The sequence below is a fragment of the Microcebus murinus genome, chromosome 2, assembly GCF_040939455.1.
Source record: "Microcebus murinus isolate Inina chromosome 2, M.murinus_Inina_mat1.0, whole genome shotgun sequence".
In the NCBI taxonomy this organism is placed as follows: domain Eukaryota; kingdom Metazoa; phylum Chordata; class Mammalia; order Primates; family Cheirogaleidae; genus Microcebus; species Microcebus murinus.
The window spans coordinates 50,988,068-51,004,023 of NC_134105.1; the positions used below are offsets into that span (position 1 = coordinate 50,988,068).

General features: G+C 40.3%; 1 protein-coding gene across 5 annotated transcripts in view; it reads left to right on the top strand.

Annotated features, from left to right (window-relative positions):
- Positions 1-14,525, top strand: part of AK4 (adenylate kinase 4) — a 128,618-nt gene extending 114,093 nt beyond the window's left edge. For all 5 annotated transcript variants that reach the window (XM_020288641.2, XM_012767137.2, XM_012767138.2 and 2 more), the window contains 3 exons: positions 4,159-4,331; positions 7,911-8,029; positions 8,781-14,525. In XM_020288641.2, the coding sequence (XP_020144230.1) occupies positions 4,159-4,331; positions 7,911-8,029; positions 8,781-8,895 (407 nt within the window). In that variant the 3' untranslated portion in view covers positions 8,896-14,525. The remainder of the gene's footprint in view (positions 1-4,158; positions 4,332-7,910; positions 8,030-8,780) is intronic.
- Positions 14,526-15,956: the final 1,431 nt, after the last annotated feature.

Below are 15,956 nucleotides of genomic sequence, written 5' to 3' on the forward strand. Positions count from 1 at the left end.
ATTACCCTGCTCATAAGCAAATTTATATAAATGCTTTGTGAACAGTAAACTAATATGATATATATGAAGCATCAGGGCTGTGTTTGCTGAATTGCTGATTTGGAAGCCACCTAGTCCAGCTTCTTCCAAAGCATGGTTGTCTTGTCTGTGTGCATGCTTCTAGAAAAGGGGTACTTGCTACTGGAAAGTACCGCAAAGCGCTCTCACCTTTCTAGATTTGGATTCTTTGTTACAGTTAACTTAGCCTGCGTATGCACCTTCCTTGGAAGTTGTGTCATGTCGCTGCCTCAAGGTGCACTTGTATTACCAGCAGAGTGAGACTGGATCTTTGTGCTGAATTTATCCGTCTGTAACCCAAATAAAAGCTCATCGTGATAAGGTATTGAGCTGGATCAGGAGAGTAGATTAAGGAGCTTTGCTATTAAAAAATGGAGGTAGGTGATGAAAGGGGCAAACCGAAAATCATAGTGAGGGAAGCTTATAGAAGTGGCTGTGCTGTGCCAGGTTCTGTCTGTTCTGTGCCTGGGGTGGGCTCCCTTGGTGGTGGGTGAAGGCCAGACAGTGGAGTCGGTGTGACTAATGACTGCAAGTGTTGAAATGCAATTGCCGCAGAGAGCAGAGAACACCAGCAATTCCCAAAACTATTAGAAAATCTCAGAAAAGGAACCAAATGTGGGAAGCTGAATATGGGTGGGCAGGGGGCCTTTCCTTCCTGCTGCTTTTTGATGGAATTGGGAAACCAGCAGAGCTTCTAGGAGAACTATACCAAGAGCAGCAGCCACCATTTATTGAGCACTTGCTGTATGCTTGGCATTTTGCATCCTAAATATTTTAATTTTATTTCAATCCTCAAAACTGCAATAGGCATTAATCTTTGTTATAGGCTGAGTTGTGTCTCACCCCCACCACACACACTTTCATATGTTGAAGCCCTAACCCTAGTACCTTAGAATGTGACTGTATTTGGAGATAAGCTCTGTAAAGAGGCAGCTAAGGTACAAGGAGGCCATTGGGGTGGGCCCCAATCCAGTCTGACTGCTGTCCCTATAAGAGGGGGAGATTTGGACACAGATGCATACAGAGAAGACCATATGAAGACACGAGGAGAAGGAGGCTATCTATGCGCCCATGACAGAAACCTCAGAAGAAACAAACCCTGCTGACACCTTGATCTGAGACTTCTAGCCTCCAGGATAGTGAGGAAATAAATTTCTGTTGTTTAAGCCATCCAGTCATTGATACTTTGTTATGACAGCCCAAACAAACTAATACACCCTTGTTTTACATCTGAGGATCAGACAAGATATGCCACTTGCCAAAATTCTCAGTTATGGCTAGGTAGGGTTGGGATTAAGTCCAGGTGTGTTTGATTCTCAAACTTGTGCCTATAACTAACATGTTATATTGAGTCCTGAGTGTGTCTTCTGTTCATTTTTTAAAAAAATTTATTTCAGAAGAGAACAGGGGTACAAATGTTTTGGTTACATACATTGCTTTTGTACCGTTTGAGTGAAAGTTATAAGTATGCCCATCCCCCAGATAATGTGCATTGTGCCATTAGGTGTGAATTTACCCATCCCGTCCCTACCACTCCCTCCTGCTAGATTTCCAATGAATGTTATTTCCATGCATGCACATAAGTGTTGATCAATTAGTTCCAATTTAATGTTGAGTACATGTGGTGTTTGTTTTTCCATTCTTGTGATACTTCACTTAGAAAAATGGTCCTCAGTTCCATCCAGGTTGGCACAAGAGGTATTAATTCCCCATTTTTTTAATGGCTAGTAGGACTCCACAGTATAGATATACCTCATTTTATTAATCTATTCATGTATTGATGGGCACTTGGGTTGTTTCCACATCTTTGTATTTGTGAGTTGTGCTGCTGTAAGCATTCGAGTGCAGGTGTCTTTTTTATAGAATGTACCTCAAAGAACTAAAAGTAGAACTGCCATTTGATCCAGCAATCCCACTACTGGGTATTTACCTGAAGGGGAAAAAAAAGATGTTCTTCTTTTCACTTTCCAAACAGCAACTGGCACCCAGATCTTTGACTGCTGGTGCATTGTTTTCACTAACGTACCTGCTTTCTCCCCTGCCATACCACCTTCCTTGGGGGTAAGCTGCTGACAAGTACGTGAATTTCTCTGGACAGGAATGGCCCAAACAGGTTCCTAAGTTAGGGGCTTAGTAAATCTGCAAAGATTTTGTCTGTTTGGGACTTTCCTTCTCAGTTTTCATCCAATGAACTGAGGTAAAGGAGACTTGTTCTTCAAAGTGGCTTGTGCTTCTTAGAAGTGGAGTTAAGCTTACCAGAAAAATGGGGCCAATAACAAGTATTTAGTATTGTACTTCCACTGTTGCTATCACTGAGAAGTTTAGTGGCTTAATCAAATAGGGAGTAAATATTAGAATCACCTGAATAAATTTTAAAAAATACCTAAGTCCTAATCTTACTCTCAGATATTCCATGCTGGGAAGTCTGGAACAGAATCTGAGTATCCATAGTCATTTGTTTTTTCTTTTAAAACTTTCCTGGTGATTTTGGTATGTCACATCAAGTGGAGAACCCTCGAAGTTGTGGAGTGACTTATTCCTGTAGTCTAAACTGTTAACATGGTTGCATCTAAGCAATATTAACATCTTAAAACCTAACTCTTCCATTTTAACTTTTATTACCTATTCATTAGGCTTCTGTATTTTCCATGGTTCTTTAAGCTTAATCTTATTCTGGAGGTGCGAGGACATGGAAGGGAGCTGTTGTCCTAACAGAGGACCTCTAAACCACCAGAATTAGTTATTCCTTGTGGTCGCTAGCAGGTCTGAATGTGAAAGCCCAATAGGTAGGTACAACCCAACACATTTTGAAATCTAGTCCAGCTGAGTTCAGTTTATTTTGTACACTTTGCATTTTCGTCCTCCAGAGGGAGCCAGAGTTCAGCTGAGCAGACTGCCTTGTACCCTCATTAGACAAGGAAAAAAATTTTTTTCTTTGAGAGTCTCGCTCTGTTGCCCATGCTAGAGTGCTGTGGCACCAGTCTAGTTCACAGCAACCTCAAACCCCGGGGCTCAGGCGATCCTCCTGCCTCAGCCTCCAGAGTAGCTGGGACTTACAGGCATGCGCCATGACGCCCCGCTAAGTTTTTTCTATTTTTAGTAGAGAGGTCTCACTCTTGCTAAGGCTGGTCTCCAACTCCTGACCTCAAGTGATCCTCCCACCTCGGCCGGCCTCCCAGAGTGCTAGGATTATAGGCAGGAGCTACCACACTAAGCCTTTTATTTATTTTTTAAATTTATTTTGGAGTTGGGTCTTGCTATGTTGCTCGGGTTGAACTTGGACTCCTGGGCTCAATAGATTCTCCCCCCTCAGTCTCCCAAGTAGCTGGGACTACAGGCATTCATTACCAGACTAATTTTTTAATATCAGACTTAACAATTTTATTTCTTTTAAATTTTTTTCCAGCTTTATTGAGGTATATTTGACAAAAAGTATACATATTTATTGTGTACAAAGTGATATTTTGATATACATATACATTGTGAAATGATTACCACAGTGAAGCTTAATTAACATATTTATCACCTTAGATAGGTATGATTTTATTGTGTGTATGGTAAAAACACTGAAAATCTACTCCCTTGGCATGTTTGAAGTATACAGTACAGTTTTAAGTGTAGTCACCACGCTGTAAGTAGATTGCCCATTTTGGTTAAGTGTGGACTCAGGTGAAGGATCCTACACTAATTGATTTTTACTCTGTATAAAATTGTGCTAACCTAAAAACCTACTCATAAGCTGTTAGAGTTGAAAGGACACATATGTAATTTTCTCTTTAACAGGAGAGGAAATGGAGGCAGTATAACTTGCCTCACACAGGTGGTTAAGAACAGAGAAGGGACTAGAGCCAGGATAGTTTAGTGATTTTTTTTAGTTAGCATGTGACTCCTTAATCTTTGAGTCTTTCAAATACAGAAGTTAGGTCATAAAAAAGCGTATTTTCTTTTAATATTAAATTTATGGAGATTGATATAAATTCTTGGTTAAAGCTCCTTTTTGGATAGTATATGCAGATTTGATTCTGTCACTGAAAATATTTCAAGGACAAATTGGAATTGGACAGTATCTTGCATTTGACATGTTTTGTTTTTGGTGTTTAGGTTTTCCTAGGACATTAGGACAGGCTGAAGCTCTGGACAAAATCTGTGACCTGGACCTAGTGATCATTTTGAACATTCCATTTGAAACACTTAAAGATCGTCTCAGCCGACGTTGGATTCACCCTCCTAGCGGAAGGGTGTATAACCTGGACTTCAATCCACCTCAAGTACCTGTAAGAATATACAAAGTGCTTTTGCCAACTGACAAGAAAAAGACAAACAATGTCAGCTGAAAAGTGGGTAAAGGATATGAATAGACTATTCAAAAAAGAGCAAATCTACATGGCCAAAAATCATTTTTTAAATGTTCAAATTCAGTAGTAGTCAGGGAAAGGAAATTTAAGTAAAAATAGAATATGACTCTGGATCCTTTAGACTGGGCAAAATTGAAGAGATTGTGACATCTATTGCTGATGAGGATCTGAGAAAAGTGGTACTCTCATTTTTGTTAAAGTATTACTATCCTCTTTTTAAAGCAACATGGCAATGTACATTAGGAGTTTTAAATAAATATTTCATCCATCCCACTTCTGGGAGAATAGCCTATGGAAATGGGAGCACTAGCCAGCAGGTAAGGTCACCTGTACAATGGTGCTTATTTCAATGTTGTTGTAGTGGCCAAAAAAGCAAAAACAACTCCCCCCCCAAAAAAAAAAAACCAAAAACTCAAATGAATGTTCATCTGTAGGGGACTGGTTAAATACATTGGAGAATGTCCCCATCATCTTGGAATATAATGTAGTCAGTAAAAAAAATAAATTAGCACTATACTTTTTTTGACATGGAGAAATTTCCTGAAGGTATTGTTCAATGAGAAAAGCAAACAGCAGAATGATCCCATTTTTGGAAAACAGTACCACACCTCTTTATGTTTATCTGTTTGTGAGTGCCTGTGTGCTTTCTAGCTGTGTAAGATCAGGGAGAAAGTCATTAAGGCTCTGTCAGGGCTGGCAGACAGCCCAGGCTGCGGCTGGATGAGGGAAGGGCATCAGAGTGGATGTGCCCGGGGGCAGAGGGGAGGATTAAGGTGACTGGCCAGGGCTAAAGGAATAAAAAGGTTGCCTTTAAAAAGTTCAAAATGTAACATTGATATAATTACCTAAAGTTAAATATATATAATGGTCTGTATATAAAGATACTTGAACAAATTTACTTAAAAGAGTTATTCTTTCTGATAAAGACTGTCTGATTTATCTTTCTGATAACGACTTTATCTGCCAAGGACAGATTGAACTAATGTGTTAATTCAGTCTGATGATACTGAAGTCCAGTTATTGGTGGTAGTACTACTTGTTATCCAAATGTGGAATAAGTGGCATTGTGTCTTACTGGGTTAATCTTTATGGAAAAGATTAGACTTGAATACAGACGGAGGCAATAATTGCTACAGAAAATTACTTCAAGGGGCTAAGAATGATTCCCCAACTCCTGGGTACCATTATGTCCATAAAGTCCCAGTGAGACTGGTTCATTTGGATTAAGCAGTAGTCTCCTTTTGAAGCCATCTTTTAAAAATATAAATAGGCCAGGCTTGGTGGTTCACACCTGTAATCCTAGCACTCTGGGAGGCTAAGACGGGAGGATCGCTTGAGCTCAGGAGTTCAAGAATAGCTCTGAGAAAGAGCAAGACCCCCTCTCTACCAAAAATTAGAAAAAAAATACATATATTAACTATATATTATAGTTCTGTAATTTTTTTTTAAGACAGAGGTTTGCTCTGTTACCTCAGCTAGTGTGCAGTGGTGTTATCATAGCTCACAACAGCCTCAAACTCCTGGGTTCAAGCGATCCTCTTGCCTCAGACTCCCAAGTATCTGGGATTACAGGTGTGAGCCACCATGCCTGACTAATTTTTCTATTTTTTGTAGAGATGAGGTCTTACTCTTGCTCAGGCTGGTCTCGAACTTGTGAGCTCAAGTGATCCTTCCACCTCAGCCTCCCAGAGTGCTAGGATTACAGGCATGAGCCACCATGCCTGGCCTGTAATTTTTTTTATTAGATCCCTTCCTAATTTCCATCCCAAGAAGTTACCGTAGGGGAAAAAAATAATGGGTGGGGAGGGAAAAAAAAAAAAAGGAGTTCTGAAAATACAGATGGAAACACTGAAGTCCAACACAGATGCTTCACATTTTGAGTTTATCCAGAGCCGTGGATGCAAATATTCTCATCACATTTGAACAGCTTTACCACTGAGTTGCTTTACCAAGTCTGGGTTTCCGTAAATGAACATCTACAATTACAGTGCTGCTTCTAAAGACAGCAGTGCAAATGCTAACCTGGCCTGACTCTGCCAGCTGTGGTGGCCACGCTCCCCAGGACTCTGCTGCTCTAGCATCATCCTGTTCTTTCTGGAAGCAGTGCTGTATTGCTGGTGCTCGGAAATCCTGGAAATGACTTCTGAGCTTTGTGGCTATAAGAAGAGAGGACTGTAGGTGGATATACACCCTTATCCCATCCCCTCTCCTGTTGTGTTAGGTTAACAACCATGGCATATACATGTGATAATTATGTGGTTCACCAGTAAATCATAAGCATAAGCCATATACCCAGGGTCCTGAGCTGTAATGGGATTTTAGTGCGTTTCAAATGTACAGCCTGTTTCTGATTATCCAGTTGAGTTACCTGAGCATTTTGGTCCTGTTCTAGTCTACCTTTTGACAGATTTATTTCTTGTGACACTCTCTCCTGGTGAGTAATATAGCCATGGACATGGGAGGCAAAATTTAAAATGTGTCCATTTTGCAGTTTGCAAGGAGACATCATTCCTGAGGTGGTTAAGGCACATTGAAAATCAGGTTTTTAAAAAATTATAATTTTTCAGGTCTCAGAATGTTTGTCCATGATTATCATGGGTATTTGAGTCATGCCTATTTTAAAACACCTTTAGATATGTCATTATTTGATCTAGTGAAATAACCTGAGTAAGTTAAATTTCAGAGTAACTACATGATAGAGTTTGAAATCTGGCAGAGATGGTTCTAAAGTGTCTTCTCCTACATTAATAATTTTTCTAAGTAAGCCAGGTTGCTTCTTTGAGATATTTTATTTTCCATATTAAGAACTCAGGCTATAGGAAGCAAGGTAGTCTTAGGAATATTTAGAGAGCCAAGGTGACATTGTCTAAAGTTCTTGCTGGGTAAGGTTACATGGAATTTTATTCATTTATTTATTTTGAGATACAGTCTTGCTCTGTTGGCAGGGCTACAGTGCCATGGCATCAGCCTAGCTTACAGCAACCTTGAACTCCTGGGCTCAAGTCATCTTCTTGCATCGGCCTCCCAAGCAGCTGGGACTATAGGTGCTCACCACCAAGCCTGGTTAATTTTTTCTATTTTTAATACAGACAGCGTCTCACTGTTGCTCAGACTGGTCTTGAACTCCTGAGCTCAGGTGATCCTCCCACCTTGGCCTCCCAGAGTGCTATGATTACAGGGGTGAGCCACTATGCCCGGCCATTACATGGAATTTTAGACTGAATTGAAAGTACCATTTATTAACATCACTGGAAAGATGTTTGGAAAGATGAAGCGGTTAATAAAGATTTAATGTCAGCTCTCGGGGAATAAGGTTAACATACTGTTAAGTATGCTATTTCTTTTTCAACTACCCTCACTATTACCACTGTCACCGAAGCTTAATTCACCATGTGGTAGGAGTCAAGATGAATTTATATATAGTTTTTTGCACAGGGAAGGTTTTACCTATGGAATGGCCCAACTGTTCATATTAATTGTTTTCTCTGGAATTTGTAGGGGACTGATGACCTCACTGGAGAACCATTAGTCCAGCAGGAGGATGATAAACCCAAAGCAGTTGCTGCCAGGCTCAGACAGTACAAGGATGTGGCAAAGCCAGTCATTGAATTATACAAGTGAGTATGCCTCAGTGTTTTCATCGCAAAGGTCCAACTAGGAAGGTGTGGAGCCTCCTGGGAAGGACACTGGGCTGAGGCAGAGTAGTGTTTCTTGAAGCTAGATAAACTCTAATGACCCAATCCCTCTTAGAAGTCAGATGATATATCGGAATTGTACATGTGAGATAAAATCCAGTACCTTTATCCTGAAACTATCAGGGCATGGTGGATTAAACCTCATCACCTCTGTGATGTAAAATTACACCTAGACTTATTTTCATTTTCCTCTTTAAGTGACTGAGATAATGGTCTATATTTTGACACTCCCACATTTAAATACCTGATTTGGATAGAAGATTCGGGACTTTGGTGTGTCCCTTCTTGCCGTATCTGTAGGGAGTTTAATGCATAAAAGCTAAAATCATAAACTAGAGATTGAAAACTCAAATGGCTACAGGGGCCAGGCAGGTATTGGAAATGTGGGGGATGTGTCAAGCTGGGCAGTTGAGTGACAGTTAAACTGGACAGCTCCTAGGTGGGTCATTCTTGGAGGTGTTTAAAAGAGGAGAAAAAAAAGGTGACATGGCAAGCACACCAGAATTGCAGAAGCTATGGCCTTATTTAGGGAGACCCAGTGGAAGTATTGATACATTTGAAAGGGGCTGTTTTGGCACTTAGTGACCTGTAATATAGATGATGAGATTGTGTTTGTTTTATATCTGGGATCTTCATGCAAAAATGCCTTTGTATATTGGACTTTGTTTTTCAGGAGCCGAGGAGTGCTCCACCAATTTTCTGGGACGGAGACTAACAAAATCTGGCCCTATGTTTACACGCTTTTCTCGAACAAGATCACACCTATTCAGTCCAAAGAAGCCTACTGACACTGCCCAATGGAAGAATCAGGAAGATGTGGTCATTCATTCAATCGTGTGTGTAGTATTGGTGCTGTGTCCAAATTAGAAGCTCGCTGTGATAGCCTGCAGCATCTTTTCTAGTTCAAATGGTGAACTGACAGGAAAACTAATGAGTAGAAAGAATTCACGAAGAGGCCCTCCTCTGTCTTTCAAAAGAATGGTCACCTACCTATGTTGAAGGTGTCTCTGCACATGTTTCAAGCCTCTCACAAGGAAGCAAGTACAGGCTGGATTTGAAATGATATATACCCAGAGCTCTAGCTGATTTTTGACAGCTATGTTGTTGCTCTAGTAGTCTTTCTACACATTATGGTGGTGGTCTCCGGTTCTCCCCATCCCCCCAAAGACTGTTGAACCATAGTACCAGTAAGCCAGAGAATGGCAAGAGCTCTAGTCCAGGCCTTCTCTGGTGTGTGCCCTCCTGGTGACAATGAAATTGAAGTTAATCGCTCTCAGTCATTGTTTCTCTGGTCTTGAGTGACTATGTCCACAATTCATTTTTTCTGGTAGGATTGACTCCTTCTTTTCTGCAATCATGCTCCATATAGAATCTCCTTTTCAGACGTCCTGGGATGAGAGGATTTGGCTTCTATTTTTTTAAGACTGTATTTTTTACATCTGTTTTGTCTCTTCCTAGGCTATTAAATATAGGCTATCCCTCTCAAGTTCTTCTAAGAACGGAGAGTGAGGGGACTATATTGAGTCTCTTCATGTACCAGGAATTGAGCTATGCAGAGGGTCTTACTTAAACTTGCTTGTCTGACTCTCGTAAATTGACCCTGCTTCTTTCTTTTATTATGAAAAAATTAACCCCCTAAAAGTCTTTTGGGGACCCCCTAAAGTCTTTTGGGAATACTCAAAAAAAAAAACCATAGGAAATATTTACCTACATAAATGTTGAAAGATTATATCTTATATATAGAAGTAACAAGACCATATGGAATTACTGGACTAATAGAATAAATAGTTAAGCTTTTTATTCAAGACAACAAAATGTATTTTTAAAATGCTGCTAACTATCGATGCTGACAGTGTTTCTCTCCTGTGAGTGACCCAAGCATATTATAAATAGTTGTTACAGAGAATGGAGCCTGTGCAGTTGAGCAGAATGTTGCACTCGCTGTGCCTAGACTAGGTGTGACAGCTTTAGGATTATGAGGAAATAAAATCTTTAATTTTTTTTTTTTCTGTTCCAAAGATGCATTCTATGGGGTGGCCATAAAGTCTAGATTTAGATACTAATATTTGTCATTCATCATAATGGAATATCAGTAAGCCATTTGTTAAAAGCTTTGCCTGGTTTCCAGACTTGGTGGCCACCTTGAGTAATTCTTTCTGTCCTCTGGGAAGGACAATTAAATTTATTCCTGCTGCCTTAAAAATACATATCCCTTCTTCATGCATCATGACTGTACCCAGCGAGCATCCTTTACTATTCCTGGGAGTGACTTTTGTCTAACCTTTCATACTGGTGAGGAAAAAAAGAAGCTTATTTCAACACTTCAGTAGTGTTGAAACACATTATTTACTTTATGAAGATGTCCCAGTGAATCTGAGTCAATTCACTGTCTCATATATGATATGAGCACATCTTCCTTACTCTTACCAGTTCCTCTCCTTTTGTCCCTTACGTGAATGTTCTTTGACTACCTTAGTGAAAATTTAGACCAGTCTCTTCCTCATTCTCTCAATGACAGCAAAGTAAGATGATTTGCCTTTTAGGTTTATACAGTAAAAATGCCCCGTTCACATCTATGAAACATCAGTGCATTATATTTTATTGACTCTGAGCACTTTTTAGAATTTAGAATTGCAATTGAATGCCAGCTGATGGAGACAGGGTGAATATTAGACATGTAGTAAAGCTCAGGTTTCCTGGGGAACCAGGTACAGAGAAAAACAAATCTGATATGAGGAAAATTGCACAATTAGAGCAGTACTGCCATGGAGACAATTTCTGCAAACTAGGCAAAGTAGACAGTTAAAGTTATTATATGGATAACTCAAAAGAGGAAATTATGTGCTTTGTTGGAAGCAGAAAAATCTTCAAACTTCTTTCTTCACTTATCTTTGTGTTTAGCAGACCTTTCAATGTGATCACTGCCTTTGGATTTTGGGGAAGGGAATGGGAAAAGGCCCAATCCCTGTTTACATATTTTACTCTTCTATCCATCCTTCCCTCCCTCTTCCAGCTTAAATAGACAATTGCAGCCAACATTGAGTCACTCAGTAAGTCTCAGCAATGTTTGATTTTGCAGTTGAGGATCCTGTGCTAGGTGAGACCAATAAGAGAAATACCTTTTCCATGGTCTTGGAAAGATGATGTTTATTTCATGGTCAGTGGCCTTACAAAAAAAAAATCTATTTCTGCTTTTTATCAACCTTCTAGTTTTCCCTTAAGTAATTTTGTACAAATTTAAGTTATCTTGAAAATATTTTGCCAGAAGTAAAATTAAAGGAACATCTTTTCTTGGTTTTCCTTCTATTGCTACACATGCAGTTCTTTCATATTTAAGCAAAGAGAGTAGTTTGGATGGTCTTTAAGATTCCAACCCAGCTCTTAATTCAGCTCTTTCATGATCTTAACAGGCTTCCCGCTTACTTAGAACTTGGAAATGCTGCTGTGTTTAATACCCTCCAACACTAATGCAAGCTTATGACAGGTACCATTTATTGAAGGCCTATTGAGTGAAATGTGCAGCTTCAGGACCTTTACAAACAAGTCATCTCATGTTTCTAGCATCCTATGGGATTGGCATGCTCTCGCATTTATGAACAAAGAAGGCAAGGGTCAGGGATGTGAAGCATCTGGCCCAGGCTCCTGCTGCCAATGAGCAGTGTTGCAGGGACTCAAACCCAGGTTTTCCTGACTCAGAAGACTGAGTTTGTTCCTTGATGTTAACTACCTGTGTCTTTTCCCAAGCAACCCAGGGCCCCAAGCCTGCTTTGTTCTGCTTGTAGCCTCACATCAAGAATAGCAGTCTCTGTATGAGAATGTTCTTTTTTTTTTTTTTTTTTCCTCCTTTTGCATAAGCAAAGGAAGCTGCTAGAGGAGAGTCTGAGTCCTTAGGCCTCCTCCCTAAGTCCTCATTTATAAATAGAATAATAGGCTGTCCGAGTGGGCTGGGCTTGGGTCCAGGCTAATCTGCAGAGGAGGCGAGCTCATGTTCCTTCCCTACCCTTTCTATGTCCACTGCATCGTGTCCCTGAAATGGCCTTCACCTTTGAGCCATCCCCAGACATGGTGCTCACACATAGGCCTGGGCTCCTTGGACAGATCCAGACACTGCTCACTTTCTTCCCTGAGATTAGAACAGATCACTCCCTAACTCCCTCTCCAAACAAGTTCCCGATGATAAACGAATCCTTCTCAAAGTGCTGGTAGGTGAACAAAGTGATGATTGAGCATCTAACACAGGGTAACTCTTGACTTTTGTACCATCAGCCCTACATTATATTAATATTGCACATTAACAGGACTCTGAATGCCAAATTCAAACCTTCACCCATCATCTGTTTGTCATGCAACAGTTGTGGCAGTAACCGGGGGGAGATTCATTTCTGTCACTTCCCTGCCACCCTCCAGTGGCCAAACTCACACGAGCTCCATCATAACCCAAGGTGTGCCCCTCTCTTTGATAGGGAAGGAAAAAGGTAAGAATAGGCACAAATGATGGAGGATTCACAGAGAGCAGTAATTCTGTGGCCTTTTCTGCTATTTAAAATGTTGAGACAGGATAACTTTAGATAGAAAGATGCCTGCACAAACCCATAAGGAGTGTATCCTGAGTTCAATATTTGACTTCATCCATTTGTCTAAGGAGCTTAAGCCTGCTGGAGGTCTTTGCTCAAATCACATATTTCCAAATGTGTTAATGTATAGGCATTCTTATGATTACTATTTATTTACTCCACGCTAAGCACGTTACTTGCATTTTCTAATTAAATCCTCAACAATTACCTAATGTAATTAGTTGGTAATTGATAATAGATATTATCTCAATTAACATGCCTCCTTATATTTAAAAGCTGAAATAATCCTGTTCATTTAAACATGTATTTTCATGTACCTATATGGATTAATCAGGAAATTTAAAAGGGCCTTCTTTTGTACCTTTCCCTAGTTTGAGCTCCCCATTCTCATTAGTAGATAAAACAATGTGTTCGCTCCAGCCTGGAATCTTTGCTGTTGGTGCTCTGGTGCTGAGACAGAAAAGGGCGCTCAGTGGGTCATCATGGTAGTTGCACACTGTGGATACAGAGGGCACGCATCTCATCTGTACTCTGTTGGGTTACAGGATCTCAGGAGGCATTTGTGTCCACCTGATGAATTTCCTTTATTACCTTTCATTTAACACACAGTGTCTTTTCTTTCTGCAGTCGATTTTGCCAGAGAGGCAATTCATAAGGTGAAGGCCAGTTCGCCGGTTCACCATACGAATTGCTTTCTCATTATCCTCTTCCATTTTTACTAACTCCTTGGTCAGTGTTTCAAATGAAGAACCCAGTAATGGAGACTTCTTTTAATATGGGAGTGTGGTCTGGTCATAAGTTATCATTCCTTTCCATATATAACTAGCCCAGTCTTGTTTCCAGATGAGAAGTGTGTAAGACCCAGATGTTGAGAAACCATGAACCTGTATTTTAACTATGAAAAAAATCTGCTTCCTGCATCCATTGAGACCGTATTATAATTACCATTGCTTGTATATGCCATACGTTATCTTCCTTGTAACAAATTGCACAGTTCTTGCCAGAATAAATGCCATTATCTGTATGCTTCAGGGAATTCCCCAATTTGATCATTTTGTGTATGTGAGAGATTTGCTAAAACATTTCTAAAAGGGTAAAAGCTCTTGTATGGCATAGATATGAATTCCTTCCACTACTCATAATTAGGTTATCCAGGAAGCATAGTGTCATTCTTTAAATAAAAGATTTCCTGTTTAAAACTTTTCACAGGAGCAGACCACCTGGAAGATTCTCCCTGGGGTTGATGTGTGTCTAATTCATTTTATAAACCATTCTTTTCTTCATTTTAAAGCTTCGGCTACAAAGTGAGAAATGTACTCAATAAAAGCAAACTATTTTGTATTTAATTTAGAGAAGAGTAAAGGGAAGAAAAATGAAAACTCAGTCTTTATGTAAGCTCCAAGGATATTAGGGCTTAGAGGGCTTTTCTAGTTTTATGAGAATTTGTACTACTGAATTTTATATATTCTTGTTTCTGAGATGAACAGATCTCTGGGGGGAAATTGTTGAGTTACAATGGCATTTCACTGTGATCCCTCTCAAGCTCAGATCAGTTCTCTAACCCAGTGACAGCCTGTCTCTTTGGTTTACTGTCTTGTGAAATGTCAGCTCAAGTTTCCCAGAAGCCGTGTGTTTACGATGAGTCAGAGTGCTTTTCCTCAGTGTGACAGTTGTTGGCCTTCTTAATTTTGGTCTATGTGCTTAATTCAAAGTATCTAAACCTATAGTCTGATCTGTATATGCTATCCTGTTAATTGTATTATTGATGATTTTTGGTTTTCTTGCTTGAAGATTGATTAATACTTTTCAATTTGATAGAAATAAAAGGTTTTTCCTGCTTGTAACTAGTGAATTCATTTAATGTTTCTAATATACATTTTCACAGATACTCTCATTTATGCCACTGTGCAACTGTGACATCATCAACAGTGTTATCTCCAGTTTGCAGATGAGAAAAATAAAGAACACATGTTACCTGGAAAAGGTGACAGTTGGTGGCAAAGCAAGATTCTGAAACCCACGGTTGTTATCCCCAGTCCATTTTACAAATTATTATTATTTTTTAGAAATACGATCCCCACGCTGGAGTGCACGATTGTGGCTCACTGCCACCTCGAGCTACCGGGCTCAAAGGATCCTCCTGCCTCAGTCTCCTGACTACCTTGGATTACAGGCATGTGCCACCATGCCTGGATAACTTTTTCTATTTTCAAAATTTATTTTAGAGATGACAGTCTCACTACTCTTTGCCCAGGCTGGTCTTGAACTAGGCTCAAGTGATCCTCCTGCCTCAGCCTCCCTAGTAGCTGGGTTTACAGGCATGAGTCACTGTGTTCGGTCTATTTTCTTTTCTATGACATCATATTGCCTTATTTTTTATTTCCTTATTCCTTTTTTGTCCAGCACTTTATTGTTTACACTTTTTTTTGAGATGGCATCTTGCTCCTTTGTTCCAGTAGAGTGCAGTGGTGTCATCGCAGCTTACTGCAGCCTCAAACTCCTGGGCTCAATTGATCCTCCTGCCTCAGCCTCCAGAGTAGCTGTGACTATGGGCACTTGCCACAATACCCAGCTAATTTTTCTATTTTTAGTAGAGATAGGGTCTCTTGTTCATGCTGGATTTGAACTCCTGGACTCAAGCAATCCTCCTGCTTTGGCCTCCTAGAGTGCTAGGGTTACAGGTGTGAGCAACGGTGCCTGGCCTATTTGTACATTTTAATGTGCATTCTTTAATTTCATTGTTGAAGGAACTAGATGATGTGAGCAAATTCCCTATTTTACAGGCTAGGAGATGAGATCAGACTATGACTAAGGTTGTAGCATCTGGGGTTACTCAAGAGAAGCAGAAACCCAGGAGGCTTATCTGATGGGGGCTAGAGCCATGAAGGAACTACAGCCTCTGTGGCAGAAGTCCCCCTGAGATAGGGAGGAAATGGGAAAACACCCTGGCTTTTCCCAAGTTCACTGTCTCCTATCTCCTGTGGGGGCTTCCTTTAGCTGAGCCTGGTCAGAAGCCAGGCAACACAAAAGCCTAAGAAACATAGGTTCTAAAGGCTTTTCCATGCCTCTGGAAGGGCAGAGGAAAGGGGAACTGGATAGGATGGCAATGTGGTAGATTCTAGTCAAGGCTAAGACATTCATTCCTCCTCCTTTGGGGAGGATTTTACACCTCAGCCCCACGGGCTTCATGCCACACGTACGATTTGCTTTGGGGGATGAACTGTGGGCAGAAAGGAAGTGTGTCGTCCCTTCTGAGCTGATTCCCCCTGCAGAAG